Genomic DNA, 27,189 nt, shown 5'->3' on the forward strand with positions numbered 1-27,189 from the left:
ATACTTTAGCTATAATAATCTGTTGCTTGGAGTCACTCTACCTTAACAAGGACAGCTTCAAAACCATTTGCAGTGCATCCGGAAAGTAGTCACAGCATTTCACTTTTTTTGTCATGGACGTTTTTATGTATGTGGAGCTGGTTTCTTTAATGGCAATTAACATTCTCTGATGTGGTTGCTTAATGTTGAGTGTGTCCATGTTTACACTGCCGATTTCTTTCTTCTATTGTTTCTTATCTCCATAATATTATTATTTTTTGCTCAAGTCCTCATAAATTGTGACACACCACAAACAACACTTCTTGCCACTTTACTGTACAGTACCCCGCTGATAGTGGCTAGGCCTATATTGTATGTATTTGTTGAACAGTCATTGAGACCTCTCTCATGTTGTGCTCGTGCTAGCGTAAGTGTAAACTTGTCGGTTCCCAGTTCACCTGTACAAACTTTTCTAAGAAACAAAACACACACAATGTTTAGGCTATGAGTGCTGTTAGCATCCTTGAGCAAAAATTCAAGTGACGCCCCAGTTTCAGGCTATCGCTAGCAGAGTTAGCTTGTGGCTAAAATCGTAGCTTTGCTCCAAGCATGTATGGCTTCACTCTGACCGTTCGGAAATGCAGCATTGGACACGGTGCTCTCAGCGCGTCAGGCAGTACAGGTGGAAACAGTTCAAGCTCAAGCTGGTAGTTGGTTTATCGCATAGGCTGCGTTTGGGAATTAATGGGAGGGGAGTGCGCCCTACCTCTCAGAACAAACACACCCTTTGAGTGGTGTTAAGGCAGCAGTGTGAATTTCCGAAAGCAGCTGAGATAACAAAATGCACTGCACAAACCTTAAAGTGGAAGTCAACCCCCCCAAAAAATCTTGACAATAATATGTTATATGTGACCTCACTCAGCTAAACATGACATTCTGATTCATATTATATTTGTGAAATATGAGTTAAGCCGCAAAATCCAGCCATTTCTGTCAGCCATGAGCAACAGTGATGTCATCTTCAGTCGACAGCAAGTGGCAAAATGGCCGCCCCCTGAGATGGACAAAAACGGCTGAATTTTGCTTCATAGCTCATATTCCACAAATGTAATATTAATCATGATTTCATATTTACACTAGTAAACTAGTATACTAGGTCACATATCATATTATTGTCAAGAAATGTTTAAGGTTGACTTCCACTTTAAAGGCAATTTATGGCTATGATATGTCAACAAACTACCGGGTACTAGCCCCATCCTGTTGTGTACTGCTAATTCATAGAACTGCTTCAAAAGTAAACACGTCAGAACAACTAAATCGCTTAAAATGCTAAAACAAGGTTCATTGTTTGAAAAATTATCCCATATCTAACCAGAGCGAGAAGTTCTGCTTTTGGAGGCAACCTAGCATGTTAGCTTCTCCAATTTTGACTGTATTGTGTTAGGCAGACTCATATGTTTGATGGGTTGGAAACGGTACAATGTTAAATAAAATAATATACATCAGAAACATCCATCCATTTTCTTGACCGCTTACTCCTCACAAGGATCGCGGGGGGTGCTGGAGCCTATCCCAGCTGGCTTCGGGCAGTAGGCGGGGCACACCCTGAACTGGTCCACCAGCCAATCGCAGACATCAGAAACAATCAATTAAAATGATACATCATTTAATAATAAATAACAAATACATTAAAAAAAGTGAAAATAAAACTGAATTCAATGAATCTTTTTCAACCACTGACCGTTGAGTGAGCGCATGCTGTCGGCGGGCGACGGCTGCTTGAGGGTCTGCTCCGCCTGCTCTCTCCTCTTGGATTCGTACTCCAGAGCTTCTTGCAGTTTCCTCTTTGCCTTCTTCTCCTTCTTCAGACGCTTCTGGATGATTGCTAATGATAGAACAAAATGTGGTGAAAATGCACAATATTGTATAATGTCAATTAAATCCTTTTCATCTATGAATGCGTTCATGCAAAGATTAAATCAAGTGAAAGGCATATTAAATTAAAGTGTATTTCCATTTATGTCCACTAGAGGAAGAATGGTGCCTCAGACACACACAAAAACACACACACACACATTCAATTACCTCTGTTCTTCTGCTCCATGGCCAGCTGCTTTTCCAGAGTCTCCCGGAGTTCCCGCTCTCGGAACAGCTCCATCTTCAGCTCCGTCTTTTCCAGCTGAACCTGCTTCTCTTGAGCCCGCGCGTTGTCGATGGCCACCTTTAGCAGGCCCTGAAAACACGCACATTATATATGACAACACATACCTAGCTCTTTACTTGTCATCATATAGTAAGGATACTAATATTTTCCAAGCGGAGACTGGTAGCTGCCGCAGCAGTGGAAGATGTGGAATGTAATACTGCAGAGTTAATGTATAGAACAATGACAAATCTGATCAGTCAATGATTGACCTGAAGTGGTTTAAGTCGCCCAAATAGTATCTTCTCACCGCAACCCTGAATCAGAAATACTGCACAGTAAATGCTGTAGTCGAAATTTGACTCTATTTGAGTGGGACCAGATAGACTCAGTTTTAGAGTAATATAGACTTAGACTTAGACTTGACTTTATTGATCCCTTTGGGATGGCTCCCTCTGGGAAATTTACGTGTCCAGCAGCAATGAGAACAGATAATAAAATAAAAAACAATTAAATCAATCAATAAATAAGGTTATTACACCAGAGATTGAAATAATAATAACAATAATAATCAGAATAAAATGAAAAATAAGAATTCAATCAATCAATAAATAAGGTTATTACACCAGAGATTGAATTAATAATAACAATAATAAGAAAAATTTAATTAAAAAAATTACAATAATATTTACACTTGGAAGAGAGTAAAATAAAGAATTGAAAAAATAAAATAAAATAAAAGTCACTCAAGGGTTGAGGAACAAACTCACAACCTTCAGCTTGGGAGAAGGCCCATCTACTCCCTGAGCCATGTACAGTAGCTCCTGCTGTGTGTTAGCGTATCGCTCAGGTCAGATGGAATCTCTGTAACTCCAAGACCAAAAAACACGTTTTTGGTCTCCTCTTGGACATAAGCAAATAGTAGGCGGGGCATAGCTCAGGTGGTACTGTGGCAGTCTCCCAAGCTGAAGGTCATGAGTTTGTTCCTCAACCCTTGAGTAACTTTTTTTTTTTTTTTTTAAACTTTATTTATTTATTTTTTTCAATTCTTTATTTTACTCTATACATTTTATTCTAAAACTGGGTCTATTTGGTCCCACTCTAAATAGAGTCACATTTACTCTACAGATTTTACTGTGTACCTGGTAGTAGACTAATAGCGAAAATGCTACCTAGTACCAATAGAGGGCTCAAAATAGTACCAGAAATAATTCATCTCTTAAGTGTATAAAATAAAGCCTACTGATTGACTAAAATGAAGCACTTACAGCGCTATGCCAATTTGAATTCTATAAATTACTCTGGGCATGTGCTATCGAAAAGGGGTGAATGGATGGATAACAAGACATTGGGTTGACAAATTGTACCTGTATGTTGGTGAGGAGAGTCTCTATTGACGATAGGCCGTCCGGGAAGAGGAAGGGCGAGGGGAAGCCGGGAGGCAGAGTGGGTCCTGCCAGCGACAACCGCTCATAGCTGTCTCTTGCCGTTGGCGTGCACATCAGGTTATCGTCTGCAAATACAGTCAAAATGGATTAAGTATTCTATGTACTGCTCATCCTCACTAGTAAAAAAGCAAATACAGCGGAACCTCGACAGAGGAAAGCCCCTGAGGTGGTCAGATTGTGTTTGGTTCCGCTGCCCTAATAGAAGTCTCTTCTTCTTCTCTTGTCACCTGGACTCTAATAAATACACTTGCAGTGGCTCCTTTGAGATTCCTTTGTATTGCTTTTCCTCAGCATTCCAGAGTGGGGGCTAAACACTATCAAGATGGACATAAATCCCAGCTTCCCCCATTTAAGAGATGTCATGTGTACAACAAAATCACCAACAGGCCCGCCCGCCCCGACCCCCGTGAGGCTCGCGCTTCCTTTGTGCTCGCTCGCACGCACGCACACACGCGACTGTCTGTCAAACCGCTAATGACATCATCCTCCTCTCATCGCGGAACGCGGGGCTAGAACCCCGCCATCTGCCGTCCAGCCTCGGAGGAGGACGGAGAGGGCGGGAGGCAAAAGACAGCGCACACATCGGATATATTACTTTTGTCCACCTTGGAAGGAGACGATTCATTTTGAAGGCACTGTTTAATAGCTAAATCAATACAAATGAGGGAGATTTAAAAAAAAAAATAAAATAAATCATTACTCGGTTTGACAGTGTATATTAGGTATACGTCCAAAAAATGTTGTTGAAATTATCTCAACAATCACCCGAGGAACAATAAGTATGATATTTTATAGCTATTTTTTTTTCCAATAAAATTTACTTATTTATTCATTTATTCTATCCTTGGGTGTTTTGTATAATCGGACATTATAAAGTAGTATTACTAAAATTATTATTATCATTTATTGTATGTCTGTAATAGTTTGTTTTGTTTGCATTTTTGTTAGTGGACTGCATAAAAATAAAGGCTTTTATTTAATCTTCTATGTGTTTATTATTATTATTATTATTATTATTATTATTATTATTATTTACACCTTTTAATTTTATTTGCTGGATAATTAACACACAGGTTTAAATAAAAAAAAACTATTTTAGTAGTGTCTACTTAGGAGTCATTTATTTTGAAGGGCCCTCAACAGGAAGTCAAGGTTTCATGGCTAATTTAATTAAAGTGAAGGAGGGACAATATATATATATATTTTTTTGCCTCTTATTTATTTTTCCATTGTTTTTTTTGCATTTTTATTTATCTAAAAAATAATTAAAATAAAAAAAACTATAAAAATCTATCTTTCTATCTATCTATCTCTCTCTCTCTCTCTCTCTCTCTCTCTCTCTCTCTCTCTCTCTCTCTCTCTCTCTCTCTCTCTCTCTCTCTCTCTCTCTCTCTCTCTCTCTATATATATATATATATATATATATATATATATATATATATATATATATATGTGTGTGTGTGTGTGTGTGTGTGTGTGTGTGTGTGTGTGTGTGTGTGTGTGTGTGTGTAGAGAGAGAGAGAGAGAGAGAGAGAGAGAGAGATAGAGAGAGATTATGTAAAAACTATGGTTTTCTCCGGGTACTCCGGTCTCCTCCCACATTCCAAAGACATGCATGGCAGGTTAACTGTCCCTAGGTGGGCTTGCGTGCGTGGATGGTTGTTCGTCTCTGTGTGCCCTGCGAATGGCTGGCAACCAGTTCAGGGTGTACCCCACCTACTGCCCATAGCCAGCTGGGATAGGCTCCAGAAACCCCCACGACTCTTGTGAGGAGCAAGCGGTTCAGAAAATGAATGTAAAAACTAGGAATTGTGGCAATCATATGGAATTTCTGATTGTGTCTTGAAGCAAAACGGAATTACTTGGCTGCGACCAGCAGAGGCGCTGTTGATACAGTCTCAATGAGTTCAAGGATTTGAAATTGGTGCAGATCCAAATGAAAATCCTTCAGCCTTGGTGGAGGTGCACGCTCACTGAGTGCCACTCTAGATTGGAATGTGGACTTCAGTGTTGGTTTGTGATTGTGTGGCGACAGAGGAACGGTGCACAAACAGCACCCGCCTTCCCTCCCTCCCTCCTTCTCCCCCCTTCCCACCACCCCCCCATCAACATTCAAGCGATGCCAGCCAAGAGCTGGGAACAGCTGGTGCTACATTAATTAGTTTAAAGTATTTATTTCGCCCATCCTCAGAGCAGATTGAGCAAAAACATTGGAGATTATTTCGAGCATCTGCAAAATGCCCTGGAAACATGTCGGGCGCCAAAAAATGGAGCGTTAGGATTCACAGTTTAGGCTTGTAATTTGGATTTTGAGTCCACCTTTCGTGTGGTGAAGGCGGTGAAAATCCGTGGAGGAAATAAACAACCTTTCCGCTTTTATTCGAGGGGAAGAAGTTCACTCTGTGTGATTAATTAGAATGGATGTTTGCCTAATGGCTTAAAATGTGTTCATAATGTGACTTTGTAAGGAATAATGAAGTTTCCACTTTGAAATAGAAATCTGCTTTTTCTTGCTTTAAGTGACAGGGCGACCATATTTTGGTCATCAAATCACATTGGGCAATCTTCCAGAACATGAATAACTCGCAAAATATATATATTTTTTTGACGAAAACAGACTCTAAAATGTACTAATGGGTGTGATTGCATGTGCACCCATAAACAGCATAGGGTTCGCACATAAACAAACGGTTCTCAACAAGAAAAACATATTTTGACAGACCAGGAAAAAACCGCCAACAACAACAAAACCCCCCTGATGAAATACATGACTTAACGATATGCTTAATGTCGTTATTGTTTTTAGTGGAAGCCCTGTACTTGCTTATTTTCAACTAGCCGGTCTAATCTTGGGGTAATATTGTTTTTCTTGCATAGAATTCCAAAAGCTCATTTTTTAAATGCAGGGAGTTTGAACTCATGCGCTGTAGCAGCTTTGTTGGCTTCACTGGGCCATTCACGAGCCTGTAGTGACATATTAAGCAGAGCAGATTTGGTGTATGCGAGTCAACTAGCTATAAACCATTACCATAAGTACCACTACCCATATTATCTGTGAAATACACCTGAAATACATTCTTTCTTGGAAAATGCAGGTTCTTATGTATCAGTATTTGCCATGTTCTCCTTTTTTTCTCAAAGAAGCTCTACAAATGTTGCTATTTTGTGGGATAACTTTTTTTTTTTTTTTTTGCATTATATGACTGAGATGAGCATTCTGACAAAGGCAAATAAAGCTTATGGTCATTCTGGTTGAAATCACCCCTCCAAAAAATGACAAATTTAACCTGACCATCTCAGAATTGGATGAAAATTGGTATATTTATTCATTATGATCTTACGACACGAAATTTAAAATTTTACGGACATCGCCCATGCAAGTGGTTTGGGACATAGGGACATTGACATCCGTCAAATCTGTCACATTTTAGAAAAAAACGGGAATCGCTACCAATTACTGGGCCAATCTTACGAAAGAAGAATTTGAATAGCTTCGGTTTAATTTCCTTTTCCAACAATTCTTTCCTTTGAAGAGACAGAGTTATGATACTGTTAGAATGTGGGACTTTAGTAGGTAGTTATTTGTGCAATACACCTTAAGGGGGTACACATTGCTCCTTCAAGGTTGGTCAGGTTGATTGGCTGAGCCAGATAAAATCTAAATCTGGAAATCTATAAGCATTTACAGTAGCTAATCCATGACAATGACCAATCTTTGGCGCTGTGAAAAATGATGAGGCCGACTTAAGCAGAAATGAAAGTGAATGTAGGGGAAGACAACACAAGTCCCAGAAGAAGACATCTGGTCTTGCGATGATTTCTTCCTTTCCGAATCGCAATCCCTTACTGGTTCTACTTTAGTGATTGACATATAGACTGCCAAATGATTGCAAGAACATCAAACTATGTAGAATGACAGGTGCAGACAACACTCTGGCCTCAATCAGTCGCAGGGCACATATAGAGTTGACTTTGGATCCAATCCCAACTGGGAACTGTTTTGGGTTCCAAAAAGTGGAAATGTCCGTTAAGGCGATGACGTTTGGTGCCCCCCAGCAACGATATCCGCCTTGTGCTGTGTGCGAAATAAACGTCTCTTAGAGTAAGATGAAAGCCCCATTTCATCTCCATAAAACACCTAATGAAAGATCAAAACGCCTCGAGTTGGCCGGCGCTCAGGTTGATATAGCCGTCGCCCACCCCCGATAAAATCACCATGTCAACGAGGGACGTTAGCGGACCTCTGGGAGAGCGAGCTTAGTAATTGATTCGTACCGGTGGCACTTTGTCGTCCTTATTCCGAGCTGGCATTAATCATAAATCATTGCTTTAACAAACTCCGGCATCAGGCTTCCGCCGGCACCCCCAGCTCGACACAATGTTGGATCACACAGAATATTTGATGGCTTTGTTGCGACGGGGAAACAACCTGTCACGCCGTGGGAAAAGCAAACAGCGCGTTTTGTTCGACAGACTCCGACGAGCGTACAAGCGCCTCTTGTCAGATAACATTTCCACCACGAGAAGGGGGAAAAAAAAATCGGGCAAATAAAATGTGATGAAAACAGGAAACGTCTTAATGGAAGTTGAATGTATAACCCAGCAGATCCACATCGTCTTCCATTCAGCTCACAATTCTTGGATGTAAACTCTGGCAAGCGCTGGCGTGTTTATTCCTCACAATCGCTTCACGAGCGCAGTCTTCAACTTAATTACAGCGAGCCCGCCGGAACAGAGCGCTCTGCTTCCAGGTGATATTTCTGCGGGGCTGGCGAGGCTGCCAACAGCAGCTGTGATGGTGGCGGCGGCGTCCAGGCCCGACGCTGTGAAATACCGTCTGCAAAAACGGGCAGGTCACCCCTGCACCCCCCAGCTCCTCCTCCCCTTTCCTGTCACCAATAACATTTCACGCACAACTGTTTCGCCGGATAATAGGAGCCACAAATAAAAACGGGGACGCTGTAAATACAATGCATTGTGAATGAAACACCGTAATTTAAACACCTTCACCGCAGCCTCCATAACTCCCTCCTTTCTCCATCTTCCTGCTTTGAATAGCTGCAGAGGGAGTCCTTGACAGCGTGCAAGCAGTGATGAATTACCTATCCAGTTAATTTTCTCACTCCTCCGCTGTTGTGCTGCTAAAACCAGCCCAGCCATTGACTTGACTATAAATACATACAAAAAAAATATATATAATAAATTTATAAATGTGAATCACTTGGAGGGGTTTGTGTCCAATTTACATGTGATTATATTTGTGTGGCAAGTGGGATCTTGGACCATAAATTAAAACAATATTATAATGAAACACGGAAAACCATTGAATTACATTTATGCTTCTATAACTATAAAATCACATATGTGTAGTTGTGTTTATGTATTTATATATTGTTTACATTTTAAACTGTAAATAAGTAAATAATAATAAATAAATAAAAGAGATAAAAAAATGTGACCACATTTAATATATATCATATTTATAATTTGGCTGAGGGGACAATGTATAGGTTATTAAAATTTTGCCACACTTGAATACTGCTAAAAAAAAAAAAAAGAGAGAGAGAGAGAAATGATAATAATAATAATAATAATAATAATAATAATAATAATAAGAATAATAAGAATAATAATAATAATAATAATTTTAATGACCACATTTAATATATATGATATATCTAATTTGGATGTGGGGACAATGTATAGGTTATTAAAATTGTGCCACATAATAATAATAATAATAATAATAATAATAATAATAATAATAATAATAATAATAATAATAATAATAATAATAATTTTAACAGTAATTTTACTACTACTAAATTTTGCACGTTAACAAAATAAATATAAAAATATATACAGCATATTAAATGCAAAAAAAAACCCCAAAAAAACCACAAAGTAAATATGTGTAAGTATGTTATGTTATTAAATGTTTGTTGGAAGTTGATCTTCAATCTTATATTTCTAACAATAAAAAATAATCAGCAGAAATGTATATATAAAAAGTGAAAAAAGTAAAGTAGTGCAATATAAAATATTTACTGCAATTGGACCTTACATTGTTAAAAACAGAATGAAATAAAATAATATATACGTACACAAACACTTGGAAATAAAAATAAATAAATAATAATACAGTACACGCAAAGTGCTATGTACAGTAGGCAAGGCAACAATATGCATTAAAGAGGCCTATCTTTTTTTTTTTTTTTTTTTACCCTGACAGACACACATCGCAATCTGCGGCAAAGCCAGAGGAGGAAAACCTTGGGAAATTTAGCCGCAATCTCGGGATAAATAGCTGTAATTGACCTTGGGAGTTGAAAATGTGCCATATGTTTCTGGTTCCTGTGTTTGAAAGCGACTCCCTCAGGACATTGTTGAAGCGGGGAAGAGGGAGGTGAGGAGGAAAGACAGACAAAGAAAGAGAGGGAAAAAAGAGGAGGTGGAGGAGGATAGCTAAAAAGGCAGAGAGGAGATGGATGCATAGATGGCGACGGCACAAGAACGGAATGATTGAAATAGTGACAAGAGCAAGAGAGAGAGACAGGGCAAAGGTACACTGGGCTGGCCCAGTCAGAATGATATATTGACAGGTGAAGCTTTTGTCCTTGCGAGCGCCGCTCCTCTCAGCAGGAGAAGCTTAAAAAAAGCAGCAGCTTGTCAGCACAGACTCCTCACTGCACAATTACATTGGATTTGCCTAGCCCCAGAACCTCCTCCTTTCAAATGGACCAGTTATGACCTCTTGGACAGCCATTAGCGGCTAACGCGGCGCTGATTCCACCTGCACTTAAAAGCAATGGATTTGGAAAATCTTGTCAAGGGGAATCATGTGTCTGCCGCTGCAAGTGCAAGCGATGCAGGCAGGAAAGAGAAGTTGCATGCAATTTGAGCACTTAAAAAAACATGAGGCTTGCTTATCTTGCAATCGCTGTCTGCACTTGAAAGCGTCTTTCAGGCTAAGTAGACTCAACTGGATGACCCGTCTAAATGGATGGATATGAGCAACAATGCTAATCAAATGTCAAACCGAGTAGCACTGCCCGACATTATATAGTACATACTTGGCTCTACTTACTATTGACAATTCTGAACAGCAGGCATTTAATACAGCGCTTCCATACTATTGTTTTTGCCTGTGACATACAAACATACCTAGCATACACACCGGGCATATTGTTATAGTATTCAAACAACATTTTTATCACATTTTCAAATAGGGCCCAGCCGATTAATCGGCCACCAATTATTGAAACCTAAATTTCCGACACTGTGAAAGTACCCTCAATGCACCATTTTGCTTACATATCATGAGGAACTAGCTAGTGTGTAGCGCATGTTATTCTGGTGATTCTGTTATCCCTAAGCATCCTTTAAGCTGTTGAATGACACCGCAGTTGCAGTTAACTGTAAAACTAAATACACATTGTTAAGAATTACATGCACTCTATATTTAAATACAAAATATGCTTTGTTTTTAAAACATCTCTAGCTTAGCGCTAACAGGAAGTTAGCAAATGCTAACAGAAAGTTACATGGACTTCGGGAGTGTTTTTCCGTCAAATGGTGAATATCCACGCACAAATCTTGTGGGAACATATACCTTCAGAGATAACATGACGCAAAGGCACAAATTCAATACCATTGTGTGAAAAACTATTTATTTTAATAGAATTCAATTGCAACTTTCTTCTGTACTCACTTTAAGTGTGTACCCCAATGGATCCACTGCACCACACTGCCCCAAAGAGGCCAAAAACTCACAGTCAGTATTTGTTCTTACTGTTTTTTCAGCTGCTATTATTTTTGCTTATTCTTTTCATATTTCACTTTCTTATTTTTATTTTATCATGTCCTTTCAATATATTATAAAGTTGATATTTCAAGTATTCAAAGACTTTTTTCTCAAAATTCAAAGATGCAAGATTCTAAGGGATTATTTTTTTTCTTAACACATTTCCACATGACACGGCACGAAATACAATCCCCGAGGTCCCAGGTTAGCCCAGTAAGTCGCAAGACTTGTGAAAACACAAGATGAAAATATATAAAAGGTCAATGCTTTACAGCCGTTGTAAACAAGTGAGAATCGTTTTGTTATTGACAAATAAATCTATACAATAACCTTGTATACTTCATGATTTTTTTTTATATGGCCTTGTCAGAATCTTAATAGCGAAAGTTTGTGCGTAAGTGGCATCCATTGAATAGGAATTATTAAATAATCGGCAGATTAATCGTTAATCGGTATATTTTTTTTTCTGCCAATAATCGGTATCGGCCTCAGTCTAAAAAAATGCATATCGGTCGGGCCCTATTTTTAAATCAAAATAATCCTCACAAATCAAATTACAACGATCCAACGTCCAATGAGTGTCCTTCAACGAAGATAAATGCTTCTTTCGAAATCGTGAAACTGAAAGTATGCTTCTGCTTCTAATAGTCACTAATGCCACTAATAGTTTGTGTCGTCCACATTGCTGTTACAATTTTCCTGTATTCCGTAGTATTTATTTTTATATGTATTTGCCAAAAGGTAAGTGTATGACTTAATACCTCTTGTGTACATCAAGTTGTGGTAGCGTGTTTATTATGCTAGTATGATATTGATGAGCCTCCTGCCTCTCCCCGGGGAATTGTGGGGGTTGACTGTACGTTTATAATGTTGTATTTTAGTACGTATAGATGCCCGGAAGAAATCCAATTTCCAGATTGGTCCTTAGCTGAAAAAGTTCTGCTTCACTTGCAAAATGAACAAAGTAAACACACTGATGAATGTATGCAAAAATCAACACAAACACACCGTCCTTAAACACACACACACACGGGCACACACACACACTAATGTGGCCTCATCACATTGAAACTAATTTCCTTTTCATCACGGAGAGAGGAAAATGAGAGTTTGCCTCATCCCTGCTGGGGGACAAAGTCAAGGGCCCCCGGTCGGGATTGGGCTCGATTAACAGGTAACATTTGGCACTCACTCTCTTATCGCAGCGTGAAAATCAAAACGCCGTGTTTTTTGTTTCCCACCCCCCCCTCCTATCGCTTAGAGATGAAATCGCTTGGTGCACAAAGCCATTTAGAGAGAGGGAGGAGAGAAGGTGAGCGGGATAATCAGGCTGGCCACTGGGCCGTGTTTTCCTAAATGCTCTCCAAAACATTACTGTGCACGGGCATTAAATTAGCGGCGGCCCACCTTAAAATGTTGACATTTAGCGTGACTTTTTGGAGAGTGACACCCTCATATTTTTCTCGTTGGATATCATTAAATCTCAACTGCCCTATGGCCGTGCCTTTCCATTAATAACCCATTCCGACTGTTGCCTCCCCCTCCCTCTCTCCCCCACTCTCTGTCTCGCCACAACCTGAAAGTGACGACTCCATTGCTTTTGCCTTAATAATAAATTGAATCGTATCCTCAAGGCCGCATGAAGAAAGAGTCGCAGATGGACATAACAATAAATCTTTCGGTGTCAGGGACGTGACAAAAGACGCTAACAGGAAGCTGTCCATACACACACAGGCATTTTTTGAAAACTTGACTTTTGTTTTGATGCTTTAAGTTGCTAAAACTTTGATGATACTATTTGCAGGTTGCTTGTAGACAGCCAGCACAATGGGCTTTACAATTCTGAAGTTCATCGTTCAAAACTTGAATCCGGCCTTCCTGTGTGGTGTCTGTATGATGTTATAAAACATGTTTTCGACGATTGTTTAGCGCCACACTTTACATAGTTAACATGTCACACTAAGTAGACTTTTTCAGTGAACGCCGATAATGTTTCTAGGTCTGGCGTGTCACCACGTTTTTCATGCCCCCATGCCAGGCTAAGTACACCACATCGAACTCACCAATTAATATAAATCTCCCCATCAACGAACGACAAATATGATTCGACACTTTCCATTCATCATCCGCCCCCAAATCTACAAAGAGGATTTAGCACATTGTTTATATGTTAAAGATTTTCCATAAACAACTTCTACAAAAAAATACATCCAAACCTTTCAAATGGGAAGTAAACCCAACATATTTTTATTTGTATTTTTTTTACAATAAAATGTTCTATGCAGCCCCACTAGTCTGTCATGACTGGGTCATGCCAGGGTTAAGTTTGGGTCATGCAAGGGTTATGTTTGGGTCATGACAGTGAGGTCAAGTGTCTGTTTTGAACTGATGTAACCATCATCTGGTTTCAACTGGAAAAACGTGATGTGATGTCAGGAGCTATGTGATGTCAAGAATCTTTAATCCCTTTAATTGGTCAACAGCCAGTCAGATAATTCCATGTCAGTCCTGTTACCCACATGTCTAGACAGAGCCAATCCGATTAATTGACTGTCAATTTAAGCCAAACTGAGAAGTGTGTGTTTGGCGGATTATTACCTCGGTTACTCTGTGCATCTCCACAGCACAAGGCAGCACAAGGGAGCTTGGTGTCTTGTGATTCTCGATGCATTCTCATTGGTTCTCGTCTAGTCAAGTTTGTTCTACCCCTCTCGATGTTACACGAATAAAGAGTTAAAATCTTATTTGTGTCTGCGCTTTTGGGATCCAACCTCACAATGTAACAGTCTAAATATGATATTCTGGTTGATATTGTGTTAGTGGGATATGATTTTAAGAAGCAAAATCTTTCAAAATTTGTATCCAACAGGGCTTAGGCAATGACCAATCACAGTTCACCTGTTTTCTGAAGCTGAGCTGTGATTGGTTGTTATCTGAGACCTGAGGAACATTGATGCCATCTTCAATCGAAAAACTAGTGGCAAAATGGCCGCTCCCCTGAGATGGATAAAAAAAAGGGCTGGATTTTGCTTCACAATAACTCATATTCCACAAATGTAATATCAATTAGAATGCAATGTTTAGACTAGTGAGGTCACATATAACATCTTATTGTCAAGAAATGTTTAAGTTTGACTTCCACTTTCAATAGCCTTGTGAACAAATAGATACAAGGTAGCCTCACCGTCCCCTGCTGATGAATACTTTCTAAGGGTGAATTTTGTCCCCAGTCTGTCCCTAAGCACCAGGCTAGGCAAGTTTCCTGGGGGAACTCATGAATTCTGTAAATTCATATGCCACAACTTTGGCAAAATTATCCAATGAACGTGTTCATATATTGACAATAATGGCATAGATCTGGCCACAGCATCAAAAGAGATGTGCACTCAACAGATGACAATGTTAATTTGCATGCAAGCATAAAGCGCATTATTGCGTTAAGTGGCGGGAGAAGGCCCAATTAGAATCAACTTAAAGAATCTAATCATGCATGAACACCGCCGTACAGACAACGATCCACCCTTGTGTTCCTGCGTGTATATGAGGTGTGGCGCTACTAATAAGAGCAGATTATGAGCTACAAATTGAACTTTAGTAGCGTGCGTTTAAAGGCGGAGGATACAAGCGTGTTTCATCATTCGCTCAGTCAGAACTAAACAGCAACGACGTGCGAAAGAGCGAGAGAGGGATGGTAACGAGGGATCGGCGTTGACTTCCAACTGGGAGGAAGATATCTTGTCTTTTTATGCGGCCCGTGTCATATTTATTGCATAAAGGTCAGAGTGTTCATTTGTTCAAAGTCAGCATTTTGCCTCCCTCCTATCCGCCGTGTAATAAATGCAGGGGGCTGTGTCATTATCGGACCTACGAGGATTACAGGCTCGGCCGACTGTGATGACTGCATAAAAGCGTGCGGGACTTTTTTTTTTTTTGTTTCCGCCTTTTCCGACGAACTCTTAAAGCGAGCCTCGATAAAAGGTGGCCGTTTTGTGGCGAGAAGTTAGCAAAAAGGCTTTAACTGTGATCTGTAACTGTCTGCAAGATAACACTACAAAAGGAACGAAGAATTACAGTGGAACATCTGAGGTCGAGCTAACAACAACATTCCACTGTTTATTGAAGCAGTGATTTAGATGGCGGCCGACCGTTTATTGACACAAGAAACCGAGAGATTAAAATTGATTGGCCATTTTGCCTGACTCATTCCCATTTCCGAAGGGGATCATTTGTACTGTATACGCCGCTAATCTCTGCGTGACCCACTAATCATCCAGCCATTTATTCCTCACTCTTTGTTTACTTTGCCTTTTGTTTGGCATTTATGAATTCATTAGAGCGCCTCCTCGTGCGGCTTAACGCGGAAGGTGACTGGGGAGTCCTGTATGTACCCGATAGCGCCGCCGAAATACGAGCAACACAAGCGGCAATTACACATTGATGATAATAATGAAGCATTCGGGACAAACAAACAAGAGAGGAAATCCTCCGTAATTGTCAGTTTTTTTTTAACAGACGTATTAGCCTTAGTGGTATGCTTTGAATGTCACGCAATTCCCGTAAACCTTTGCTGTCACAAATGCCAAGGAAGAAGCAAGTTCATCTTTTGATGAAGCTGAGGTCGTGGGACGTAGACCAAGGACTGGCGAGGAGAGTCGTGGGTTTTCTGAAAACTTCTTTAGAACATTTGAATTGCACGAACTCAGCAGTGTTTGACTTTTAAGTTACAAACTTGTACATCTTCCACCTCACCCATATCTCGAAAAGTTTTCATTTGATTATCATAATCAGTACATTACCTGAAAAATGTGGTAAAATGTAAAAAAAGAAGAAGAAAAAAACAACCTGGCCTCCTCCAAAATCCTGAATTTATAACTTCAATTGCATCTGTAGAACCCCCCCCCCCCCCCCCGACTATTTTGTGTCATGTCTGGGGTCACGCCAGGGTTAAGTTTGAGTTCATGACCTGTTGGGTTGGGTTCACGACCGTGAGGTCAAGTGTCTGTTTTGTACTGATGTAACTGATGGATCATATAACCATCATCTAATTTCAACTAGTTTTAGGCTATGTGATGTCAATCTTTAATCCTTTAGGTGATGTCTGGGCCTAAGTGACGTCATTCTTTAGTCCTTTACTTGCTACAACCAATCAGATCGATTCAAAAGCTTGTTCAAGTTTCAGTTGTATGTTTTGTTTGTGATCTACTTACATCTTGTAACTTCACCATGAGAATTCAAGCAAAGATCAAAATGTGTCATAAACAAGTAAAAAAAAAATCACAAAATGTACAACTGCATTTGAATGTAAAAAAAAAATTACATATATAAATAAATTATGTAATACAAGGGGTCAGACTTTGATCAAATTCCGAATTGCATGAAAATTATTTCACCGTCATCTTTCAGTGCCATCTTTTAAATATGAGTCTGCTCAAAAAAAGATGATTGGATATATATCTTGATACGTGCGATGTGATTTAACAACAGTACATTTTTTTAAGTGGAAGGATTTGATTTGGTTCCATTTGATGCACTACGACTTAAGGGGAGTACAACTTCATACCCATCTCCTACATGTCACATGTGCCCATGACAAAGTTGGGTATGGTAATGTAATAGGCATATTTTTATCAACTTGTGAACAAGAGAGGCAAATCCCTCATAATTATCTTTTTTCTTTTTTTTTTTAAATGGAACAAGTATAAGTATTAGCAGTGGACAGATAGCCTCACAGTAACTGTCTTTGCTACGACATGCCTTTGCCTGGTTCCGGAATCCACTGGGAGCAGCTCTGCTGGTGCTGGCACTAATCCATACTTGTACTCTACTTGGCTTGCTTTTTAACGACGATGATGAAGACACGAACAAAAAGAAGCAGAAAAAGAAGAAGCGGGGACTTGAAAAGGACTAGCTTAGAGCAACACTTTGCAAAGACGGATGCAAATCCATTAGTCGTTTCACAGTTATAAAAATACTTAAGGGGCCCTTTTAATCGCGGCGACGTGTTAAACGCGCGGAAATCTGTTTTGATAACATTATTCATAACACCGGCTTTGCTCGTGCGAATTAATAACACTTCATTTGCAGACGCTCAAGAAAAGCTGGCACGGTATTTGCAGCTAAAGAGATTAATTTTCAAACACCTAATTGACAGACTGGGGTTAGAATGGATAAGCAACACACTCTATAAGGCGGCAGCTGCAAAGTCAAGGTGACTGGAATACTGAGGAAAAAGGCTTTCATGGAAAAAAAAAAATCAGAATAGAGAGAAGGAAGGGAGGGAGTGAAGAAAATTAGTCCTGAAGCACTTTTCGAGCACCCGCCCCCTATTCTTCCTTTCTTTATTAGGAATGATTTACTTTCGTGGTGGAAGGATATAAAAGCTCGAGTATAGCCGCGTAATTATCGCAGAGTGAAAATTTAGAGGTTTGACTCACAATGTCCTCAAGTCGGCTATCGAGCAGACTGCCAGACGATAAGAGAGGCCGCGCTGCGCTCCCGGCATCGCATCGCCGCTGTTTTTTTTACGAGCGCTGCCAACGAGGAGCGCCACTCGCGAGTCTGTAAACAGGACGGGAGCGCTGCGAACGAGCGGGGCCGCTCGCTGTTTACCTTGGCAAGCTCTGGCCTCAGCGTGTCGGCGGCATCCCTTAATTACTGTTTACATGCAAATATTAAATTATACAAAAAAGACCCCCACCCCTGCAAGAACATCTCCAAAAGTACAGAAATACATATTCAGGGTCAACCTTATCTGTCCGCAACAGTCGCCGCCGCCAAGATATGTATTGTTTTGAATCGCAAATTTTCCGGCATTGTACATAATCTTCATAATTGCTTAATGCTGTTGTCCAAGGGCGTCGGGATGGGAACGTGCTGCCGCGATCTGCATAATAGCAGATGCTCAGATATGTAAAACTCACCTTGTGTGCTCTCAGGGAGCAAGGATAACAATAAGAATAATAATAAAAAAAGGTTGTTAAAAACAGTTTGTTGAGAGATGCACGAGCGTCGACTAGAATCTAGATAAATAAGATAAATGCGTTGCAGACTGGAATGTTTGTTAATGTATCAGAGTTGAACAGATACCATTAAAGTTTACCCCCGGTGTTTTTGAGCTTCATTCAGGAAAAAAAAAGAAAAAAAGATTAGTGTTCTTAGTGCACTCTAACGCAACAACAACAGTTTAAAAATGTATTAATTTTATGAAAATGTATTTTTGCGTGGACTATTTTTGGTGGGTCCAATTTGTTAGTTTTGCCAAATTCTGTATGGGGAATGACTTTCCCAATAGTAAAACTAGATCACTCTGGTTGCGCACGTTGAAAAAAAGCAGCACAGTGAGATAGTGGTTAGTGTCTGCCTCACAGTCAAGAGGTCTCAGGTTTGAATCTTGGCTAGGGTAATCTCACTTTCCAAATATGTTAGTTTCATTAAAGACTAACTTGTCCATAGGTGTGAATGGTTCTTTGTCGTTAGGTGCCTAGCATTTGACTAGCCAGTTCAAAATGTAACCCGCCATTCATCCCAATGTCAATGAGGCCAATAGTCCGGTGCGGTGCGGAGTTGGGAAACAGAGTTTATAGACAAACTAACTACAGAGCGCAGGGCAGGATGCCGATGGCCTCAAAAAAACAATTGACATTGCTTCTTTTCATCTTAAACTGTAGACTTCTGTATTCAGTTGATGTGTAATGTTGCGCTTGTGCCACTGTGAGGTGCTCGAACACTTTTCTTTTATCTTTCTTTTACTTCCGTATTAAGCCTGAAGGCTGTTGAAATACAGACGTGTTTTGTTGTGCTCCGCAATAAATATGCCATACTTGGGTAAAGATACTTCATCTTTCCGTCATCCATTCATCCGAATGCATCGTTAAGCTGCCAAAACTAGTCTACAGTTTAGGATTAAAAAAAAAAGCAGCCGTTCGCTGCTAATACTGCTGTCAAGCAACCACTCGAACGTTGCGTGCGCATGCGTATTACATAACGCCACAGAAGTGCGAAACCGTGGGTATGGTTTAGTCAACCGTGGGTACGGTTGACTAAACTGCGGGTACAGATTGTTAAACTGTGGGTACAGATTACTAAACTGTGGGTACAGATTAGCAAAAAATAAATGAAAAATTCAGACCCTGACACCAGAGGGGCTCCGTATTTTTCTGACATTGACTCTATGCCTATCATTAAAAGTTTGACGTGTTCAGCTCCTTCACTTCATCTATGCTGACTTTAATGCTGTGTGTTGTGTTGGGTCCTCCCAGTGTCCTTGGCGCTCGCATCTTCAAACGGGGTGCTGACTACCTGACTTTTCATTTTTTTTTGTCGGTCGGAGGAGGCGAGATCATTAGCCATCAGAGCCCCTGAAATGTGACTTGGCAGACAATAATGCTTTGTGATCAAACAACTTGTCAGTGCGTGCCGTTGAAATGAAAGAGTGCAGAAAAAAATAATTCAATAGAGGATCAATCAAATTTCTTCTTGCACCATGTGAGCAAGAATGCTGATGGTGCAAGTGTGGGGACGCGGGAGTTCATTTGGATATTTGTTCTCCGCTCATGAATGTTCCATCGCGTGACACCATCTCCCTGCTAATCACATTTCACTCAGGTGGGTGGTGGTGGTGGGGGGGATGCTTTTAGGGACGTTGAAAAGAGAGAGGTTCTTTTTAATCTTTGAAATGCCTCAAAAGTGACAGAATGCTCTCTCCTGCCAAGACGGAGAGCATCGGATGGGGAGATAAATATGCTGTGGTCAGCTAAGTGTATCTCGTGAGCAGAGAGGCAAATTTAATAATGCATTATCATTCACTGGCGAAGGTGAAATCTGCCTGTCCATCAGGAGGCTCGGGCCTGTTTCATGTTACCCTTCAGTGCAAATGAACAAGTGCTTTACTCAGCCAGTGCAGAGATGCACACGAGGCAGTGCGCGGAGGCCTCGCTAAATATGGAGCGTCAGGAAAAACACGTCGGCAATCAAAGGAATCATCGGTGGCTGCGGAGATGAATGAGCAAGCGCCAAAATTTGTTTGCACAACTAAAATGATCTCAAGCCGCTTTTCAAATGGGACATGTTTTAGATTAGTTATATTCAAGTGCTTTCACACTAGCAGGCTTTATTTTTTATTTTTTTAGGGGTGTCAGGTAATTAACATTTTCAATCGTAATTAATCTCATGACTTCAATAGTTAACTCACAATTAATCACTAATTTGATATATATCTAAATGTACAATAAAATGTGCAATATTTTTAACAAGTTTTCATACTCTTGTTAACATAAAACTGAACAAAAAATATTAAGTAGAAATATGGCTGCATCTTTTAGTTATTGATCAAGTAAATTAATAATAATAATTCATTTAAATAATTAAATAATAATAATTTGTGTTGAGGTCATTTTTTTCTGCCACTAGATGGCATCTGCATTTGTAAGACATTGGTGACAGCTCAGTGCATGTTTCTTTTCATATTAAGAGCTATCTAATCTTTAACATGAAATAACTTGTGAAATTCTGCACATTTTTAAAATTGTATAATACAACTTGACCCTAGTCTCCACAAATACAGTATATGCATTATTATATGCATTATTCTATTACTGCTAAATTTTGATGCGTCTGTGTCTGCTGCATTGCAACTGGAATTCCTCCAATGAAAGGTTTTCCAAGTAAGGGGCGGCTATTAATTGCACGTTAAAAAATAGTGTCATAAAAGGAACTTTAAATTAACACACTAATTTTTACTCCACTATTTTTTTTTTTTTTTTTAATGGATCTCTACTGCGATTGGCTGGCAACCAGTTCAGGGTGTACCCCGCCTACTGCCCAAAGCCAGCTGGGATAGGCTCCAACACCCCCTGCGACCCTTGTGAGGAGCAAGCGGTTAAGAAAATGAATGGATGGATGGATGGATGGATGGATGGACCTCTAGTTGGTTTTCTCCTTTGGTGTGGTTCAGTCAGTGGTTATTCTGTTGTAAGAATTGCAACAGGTGGATAAACAGTTTCACTGTACCTTATGTCTTCTAATAAAATAGTTTAATTGTACTGCCAGTCACTATACATCGCTGGCATAGATAGATGGACAAAGATGCATTTGAAATTAATAAATACTAATTTTGGTTTGGTCAAATGAAGTGAAATTGGATACTTTTCCTTGGCATCCCAGATGATCTCTCCTGGCACATTAGTGTGCCATGGCGCCATGATCACTGATCCAAAAAGCTTCTATGATCCTGGCCGTGCGCGTCGCTGGCGTCCATTCCGCGTTTCACCAGAGGGGTCGCAAATGTGCAAAAACTCTGAATGCTGCGTCATGGCCCTTTAAAGCTAGCAATGACTGTTTTTTCAATTTTATGTTCACAGTATTTTTGCTTTATTTATTGCTTGCAAGTCCTTACACCAAACTTACAACAAAAATGTGACATATTATGTTATCACAATATTTTAGAGACAGAAAATTACGTTAAGTTGTATAATGTCCAGAGTCAGTTTTATATAAAGCAGTGCTTCTCAGTTATTATTTAGTATTAGCTTTAAAACCAAAATATAATGTATAGCATTATCTGGATAATGCTATGTAATAATCACACAGCCAGTTTTGTCTCCCAAAAACCATCAGTCACACCTTTTTCTGCTCCAAAGGTAAGGAATGCACTCATGAAAACAAAAAAAAAATAAAAATAAAAATAACGGTATGCAGTTTTTAGCTCGTTAATCTAGCTTAGCCCTGATACCAACCACAGCGACTAAACCAAATAATCCTGTCTGGCGTTTTAGCAACTCTTGAAGATGGCAAAACATTTCCCCCACCACATGGTATTTACACGTATGGTCCGACGTACATGCATATGGCTGGCATTTCAAACACTCTCTCCCAAAGAAATGAAACAATGTCAAGCCGTTTGATGTCCGGAGTGAGTTTTACAGCCAAAGGCTTTCAAATACACCCAACCCCCCCCCCGCCCCCCCACCCCACCCCCCTTGTTTGTCGAGGCTACCTGCTGTTTTCACGAGACAGAGGCTTGTAGGAAGATTTTTTTTTTCTTTCCGTTTGAAGCTGTTCAATTAGTCACATGTGAGATGCGAGAGCTTTATACTTTAAAAGCCATCTAATCTCACTCTCCCCGTTTTTTGTTTTTTTTTTCATCCAGGATTTTTTTTTTTTTGGAGGAAAGTCAGAAAAAAACCAACAACCTCGGACCATCTGGCTCGTCTGCACGAGGTGACACAACTTCGGAAAAAGGCTTGACAACAAACAGCCTTTGTCCCGCCACTGTGTAGATGACATTGCAGCATCTTTTCGGGACTCCTATTTAAACGGAGTCCCTTCTCCGGCCTTCCCGCTGCGCACGAGATTAATTGAACACTCGGCCAGGATCGTAAAGATCAAACAAGTGGGGGCGATATCATTAAACCATCGGAATGTTATCTCTAAACAAACCGACGTGACGAACGGCGACCTAATTAAAAAGCTGGCCATAAACAAAGACTCCTGAACAATGGTTTATTTTATTCATCTATTGCATCGTGTAATATCATTACAGTTCACTATATCTATCATTAATTTTATTCCCTTCACTTAAAGCTTTTATTGGAATTACTTTGGTTATTAGTTAGTTCTTAATGTATCGGACGGCAGTGGCAACCATCTCTCTTATCTCGCTGCATAAACCTGTGCATGTTATTCAAATTGCCTCATTTATTATGATAGCTTCCTCATGTAAATTGTGCTGACTGCTCGCCCTTGCGTAGTCCTCATTAGACTAATGAAAACCTTCAAACGAAAAAACTAAACAAGCTGCCAAATAAAAGGTTCCGGGGTTATTATGAAAATTACAACTGTGCGAGCGGCGAGGAGCTCTCTTCATTAATTCATGCTCAGCAAATTGCTAACTAATTTGGTTGCACTCCTCTGCATTAATGGGTTATTTTATGAAAACTAAAAAATAAATAATTTTTTTTTTTTTCCACAGTGCAAGACCTCAGAAGAGAGCAGAATCCTAATAAAGTCTGGCGACATATCAGGAATTGACAAGACCGAGTGTGTAAAATGTGTGAGGGTCATCTGGTTGGAATTGCTCCTGGATTGTTAGATCCCATTGGTCCGTCTTTTATGGATCCCTTGTGTCCATTTTCTGATCATATCGAAAACTAAAGTGTGTTAACTTTCACTATAACCTTGACCCAAGTCCATACTTGGACAACATCCTTACATCACAACTCAATGGAGGCGTGTTGTATTGAGTCTGAACAAAAGCAAGAAGCTGAGAATGTATGATTAAAATACTCAATTTGTTTACAAATAATTTTTTTTTTTTTTATCAATCTATTTACCAAAGCCTTTACAAATTTGAAATACTGCAGCATGTTTTATTATACAAATACTTCATGCTTTTCAAATGTGATCACTCATCAAAAGCTATATCCATATTCTTCCAGAATGTGGAACTTAATTTGTTTTATATTTCTTTACATTTTGGTTAATAATTTAAACGGATCTAAGTCCATACAATATTATTTATGTACTGTTTTTATTTTTTCACTGTATATTTTATTATTTTTTTAAAAGCCCATAACCAATCAAAAAACACCTATAAGCCATCATCAAATTTTAAATTATTGTTTTTAGCTATTATTAGTATTATCATTATTATTATTATTAATAGTAGTCGTAGTATACCCAAAAAATTGTTGCACCGGGTGGCAGTTTAAAAATCTTTTAGGATGTAAAAAAAATATATATATTTGAAATGTAATAAAGAAATACATCTGATATATTTCATCATTTTTACATGCACAAGTATTATAGAATATAGTATGCAATTTTTCCATAACTTTTGTTATTCTATTACACAAAATACATTTTTTAAATTATGTTTAAATGGTAATGACCAATGAAAAGTGTTGCAAAATGTAGCAACACAAAAAGTTTAATATACCGATATACCTTCAAATATGTGTTGTATTTTTTTTCTTGTTTATTGAACATATATACATAACATAGAAACATATAAACATAAACAAGTAGCAAATAAAAATTTTAAGAATGAAGAAACTCATAGCAATCATTTGTGATGGTTTACATGTTCAAAGGGTGTAGGAAGAAGTTAAAAACTTGTCTTATATGTAATGCAATATTACATATGTGGTTAAGAAAGTTGCACATACGTATTATTTTTTTTTAACTGGTATTGGCCAGTGGTCAAAGTCGGACATAAAAAAAAAAAAAAAAAATAGCATGTATCCATGGTGTCATCCAAGATTTATAGCACTTCACTATAAGGAGGATCTGTTCAAAATACACACACACACATTGCACACACACTTTTGGTGACCCATAAATTGTGTTCATGATCCTGCTAATTATTCCGATGCACTGCTTGACAGGCTGCAAGTGAAGGGCTAATAGTGATTTCCATGTCAGACTATCCAACAGGGAGCAAAATGGATCCCGGTGATGATTTCCACAGTGGTTCTCGTATCATTATCACCTCGCCCCACCCTGCGTCACCCACAGCACGGCATCACAACCTACAGTGCTCCCTTTAAACCAATGGAGAATACTACAAATCTATTATTTGCTTCACTTTCTATGACTACACATCATTTTCCTTTTTTTTCATTTCATAATGAAAACTGTTGCCAGCAATTAATGAAACTATTCAAGCCTGTATGATACATCTCTTGAACATATCCCGTCCCATGTGTGAAGCAAATGGGAATGAGAACTTATGGTAATGCCAATTAAATTGACTTTAGTAACGGAATGGCAGACCTCCACCTCCTAATTTAGATCAGCGACATAAATGGCACACCTTCATAGATACTCACAACCTGATTAAACTTGAATTTTAAACTCGAGTTTGATACATTATTCAGTGACAAATTCGCCTTTTGCACCATGATCCAGTTTTTAATCACAGTTTTGAAAAGTTGAATAAAAATGATTTGCTGTATTTAGGCAATCAGAGTGTTTACATAGTCAACTGCAAACGTAAGGAAAACACTAACACACAAATGCAATTTTGAAATAATAATACAAAATGGCAAGTCTCCACACTAAATGCAACTGAGACTGTTCCATTTGTGCTGTTTTGGTTAGCAATGGAGTTCAAATAGGCTTAGCAGTTAAGCCATTAGCAGTCAAGCCTTAAACCATCACGTCTATAAACCGAGATAATTACAGTTACAACCCAATTTTTTTCCTGATGAGAAAAAGGGGGGCTTTTATTTGTTGTAAGTTGATGATGCACCCGGCAACTAATTGAGACACAGTATCAATTAAAGTAGGAGACACTCTTTGGGGTGTACAGAAAAAACACTGAAAATGTTAATAAAAAGACAGAAAACTACCTTGCAGCATTTAATGTTTTCATAATGACTTGAAGATTAACACCTTTTTCATATCACCTTTCACTTTTTTTTTAAAGATCAAATTTCAGATTAATTTTCTGACCTTTAATTTTTATTTAACAAGCTCTGTTATCAGACACAATTTTGACCTTTCACACCTTGCAGTCCAGCAATTAGCTTGAAGCGGTACTTTGGTGTATTGCATTTCCTCAAATAGTGGCCCCTGCTCTACGCGATTCATTCACAACAATAAATGTCTGAAAAATAATTTTTAAAAAGTGACTTTCATAGACATAATTATTTTCATAATTTCATAGTTTGAAACTATTTGAATTATGTTGCAAACCAAAACAGCAGCACCTAGCAAATTGAGTTGTGGATACTTAAAGAGATACTTTACTTTTTTAGCTATTTTTGGCAGTCAAACGTTAATATTTTGCCTATAATAAATTTGATATTTTCATTATTTTTCATGTACAATTAGTACCTTTAAAAACACATTTTGCAACTTGCTGTCGACTGAAAATGACATCACAAGGGCTCAGGTAAACAATCACAGCGCAGCTTGTAAATGTCACATGACCAGACCGAGAAAACAGGTGAGCTAAATAATGGGCTAAATAAGTGAAGTATCCCTTTAATGCAAGTTGTTCAAGACTTGCCTGCACAGTATTAAATATGATCTTTTGATGCGCATGTATGTAACTTGAATGCTGATAACATTTGACGTCATCAGTCCACAATGTTGGGTGCAACGAATTTGCAAAACCACACTCACCTTTTTCTGCATGCATCCTCTTGACTTCGTGGCTCATGTCATGGGCCAGGTCTCCCTCTTTAGGCCCAGGTGGGATGTTGGGGGAAAAGCCGAGCAGGGCTTGGTTCATGGACAGGCCGTTGTGGTGTGGCGCTGTGGACAACAAGGTTGTGGGGCGGTCATTTTAAAAAACGCAATTGTGAGTTGACGAGGAGACGTACGTATCCTATCTGAAGAGCTTTCCGTGTGGGCGGGCGAGCTGGACACGCTGCTGCTGCGGTGAGACGACGGGTGACTGCCGGGCCTTCGGTGGTCCTCTAAGGACGGGGCAGGGGAGGGACTGTCCTGGATGCGCTCTTGCAAACCCTGCAGTGACAACACACAGCCCTAAAATAAATACAGTATATTCATTAGCCTTCATTAGTAATGTTCAAAAAGTATTTTTACGTTTTATTAAGGCTAGCTCATTTTTGCACTGCATTACAAACTAATATACAGTACAGTAATAAAACCCCTCAATTCATGGTTCCAGACTAACTTTTTTATTAGGTGGCCCCTGCTTATAAAGCAGTGGGGGGGAACACTGAACTCTATTCCAGTATGAGTTGCCTAAACTTGACTTGTAACATGTTGGCATTTTTCTATCACCTGATTGAGCTGGGATTCACTTCACCTAATCTTTATCTTCTTCTCAAAAGCTGAGCTGA

At 39.2% G+C, this 27,189-nt stretch overlaps 1 protein-coding gene across 3 annotated transcripts in view; it reads right to left on the reverse strand.

Annotated features, from left to right (window-relative positions):
• dachd (dachshund d) overlaps positions 1–27,189 on the reverse strand; it is a 163,231-nt gene that overhangs the window by 9,501 nt on the left and 126,541 nt on the right. For 2 of the 3 annotated variants that reach the window (XM_077537485.1, XM_077537483.1), the window contains exons 5-9: positions 26,704–26,869; positions 26,504–26,635; positions 3,493–3,638; positions 2,068–2,215; positions 1,724–1,867 (exon numbers count right to left, since the gene is read on the reverse strand). In XM_077537485.1, the coding sequence (XP_077393611.1) occupies positions 1,724–1,867; positions 2,068–2,215; positions 3,493–3,638; positions 26,504–26,635; positions 26,704–26,869 (736 nt within the window). The remainder of the gene's footprint in view (positions 1–1,723; positions 1,868–2,067; positions 2,216–3,492; positions 3,639–26,503; positions 26,636–26,703; positions 26,870–27,189) is intronic. The other variant, XM_077537484.1, reaches the window with a different exon arrangement.

The sequence above is a fragment of the Festucalex cinctus genome, chromosome 11 (assembly GCF_051991245.1).
Source record: "Festucalex cinctus isolate MCC-2025b chromosome 11, RoL_Fcin_1.0, whole genome shotgun sequence".
Lineage (NCBI taxonomy): Eukaryota > Metazoa > Chordata > Actinopteri > Syngnathiformes > Syngnathidae > Festucalex > Festucalex cinctus.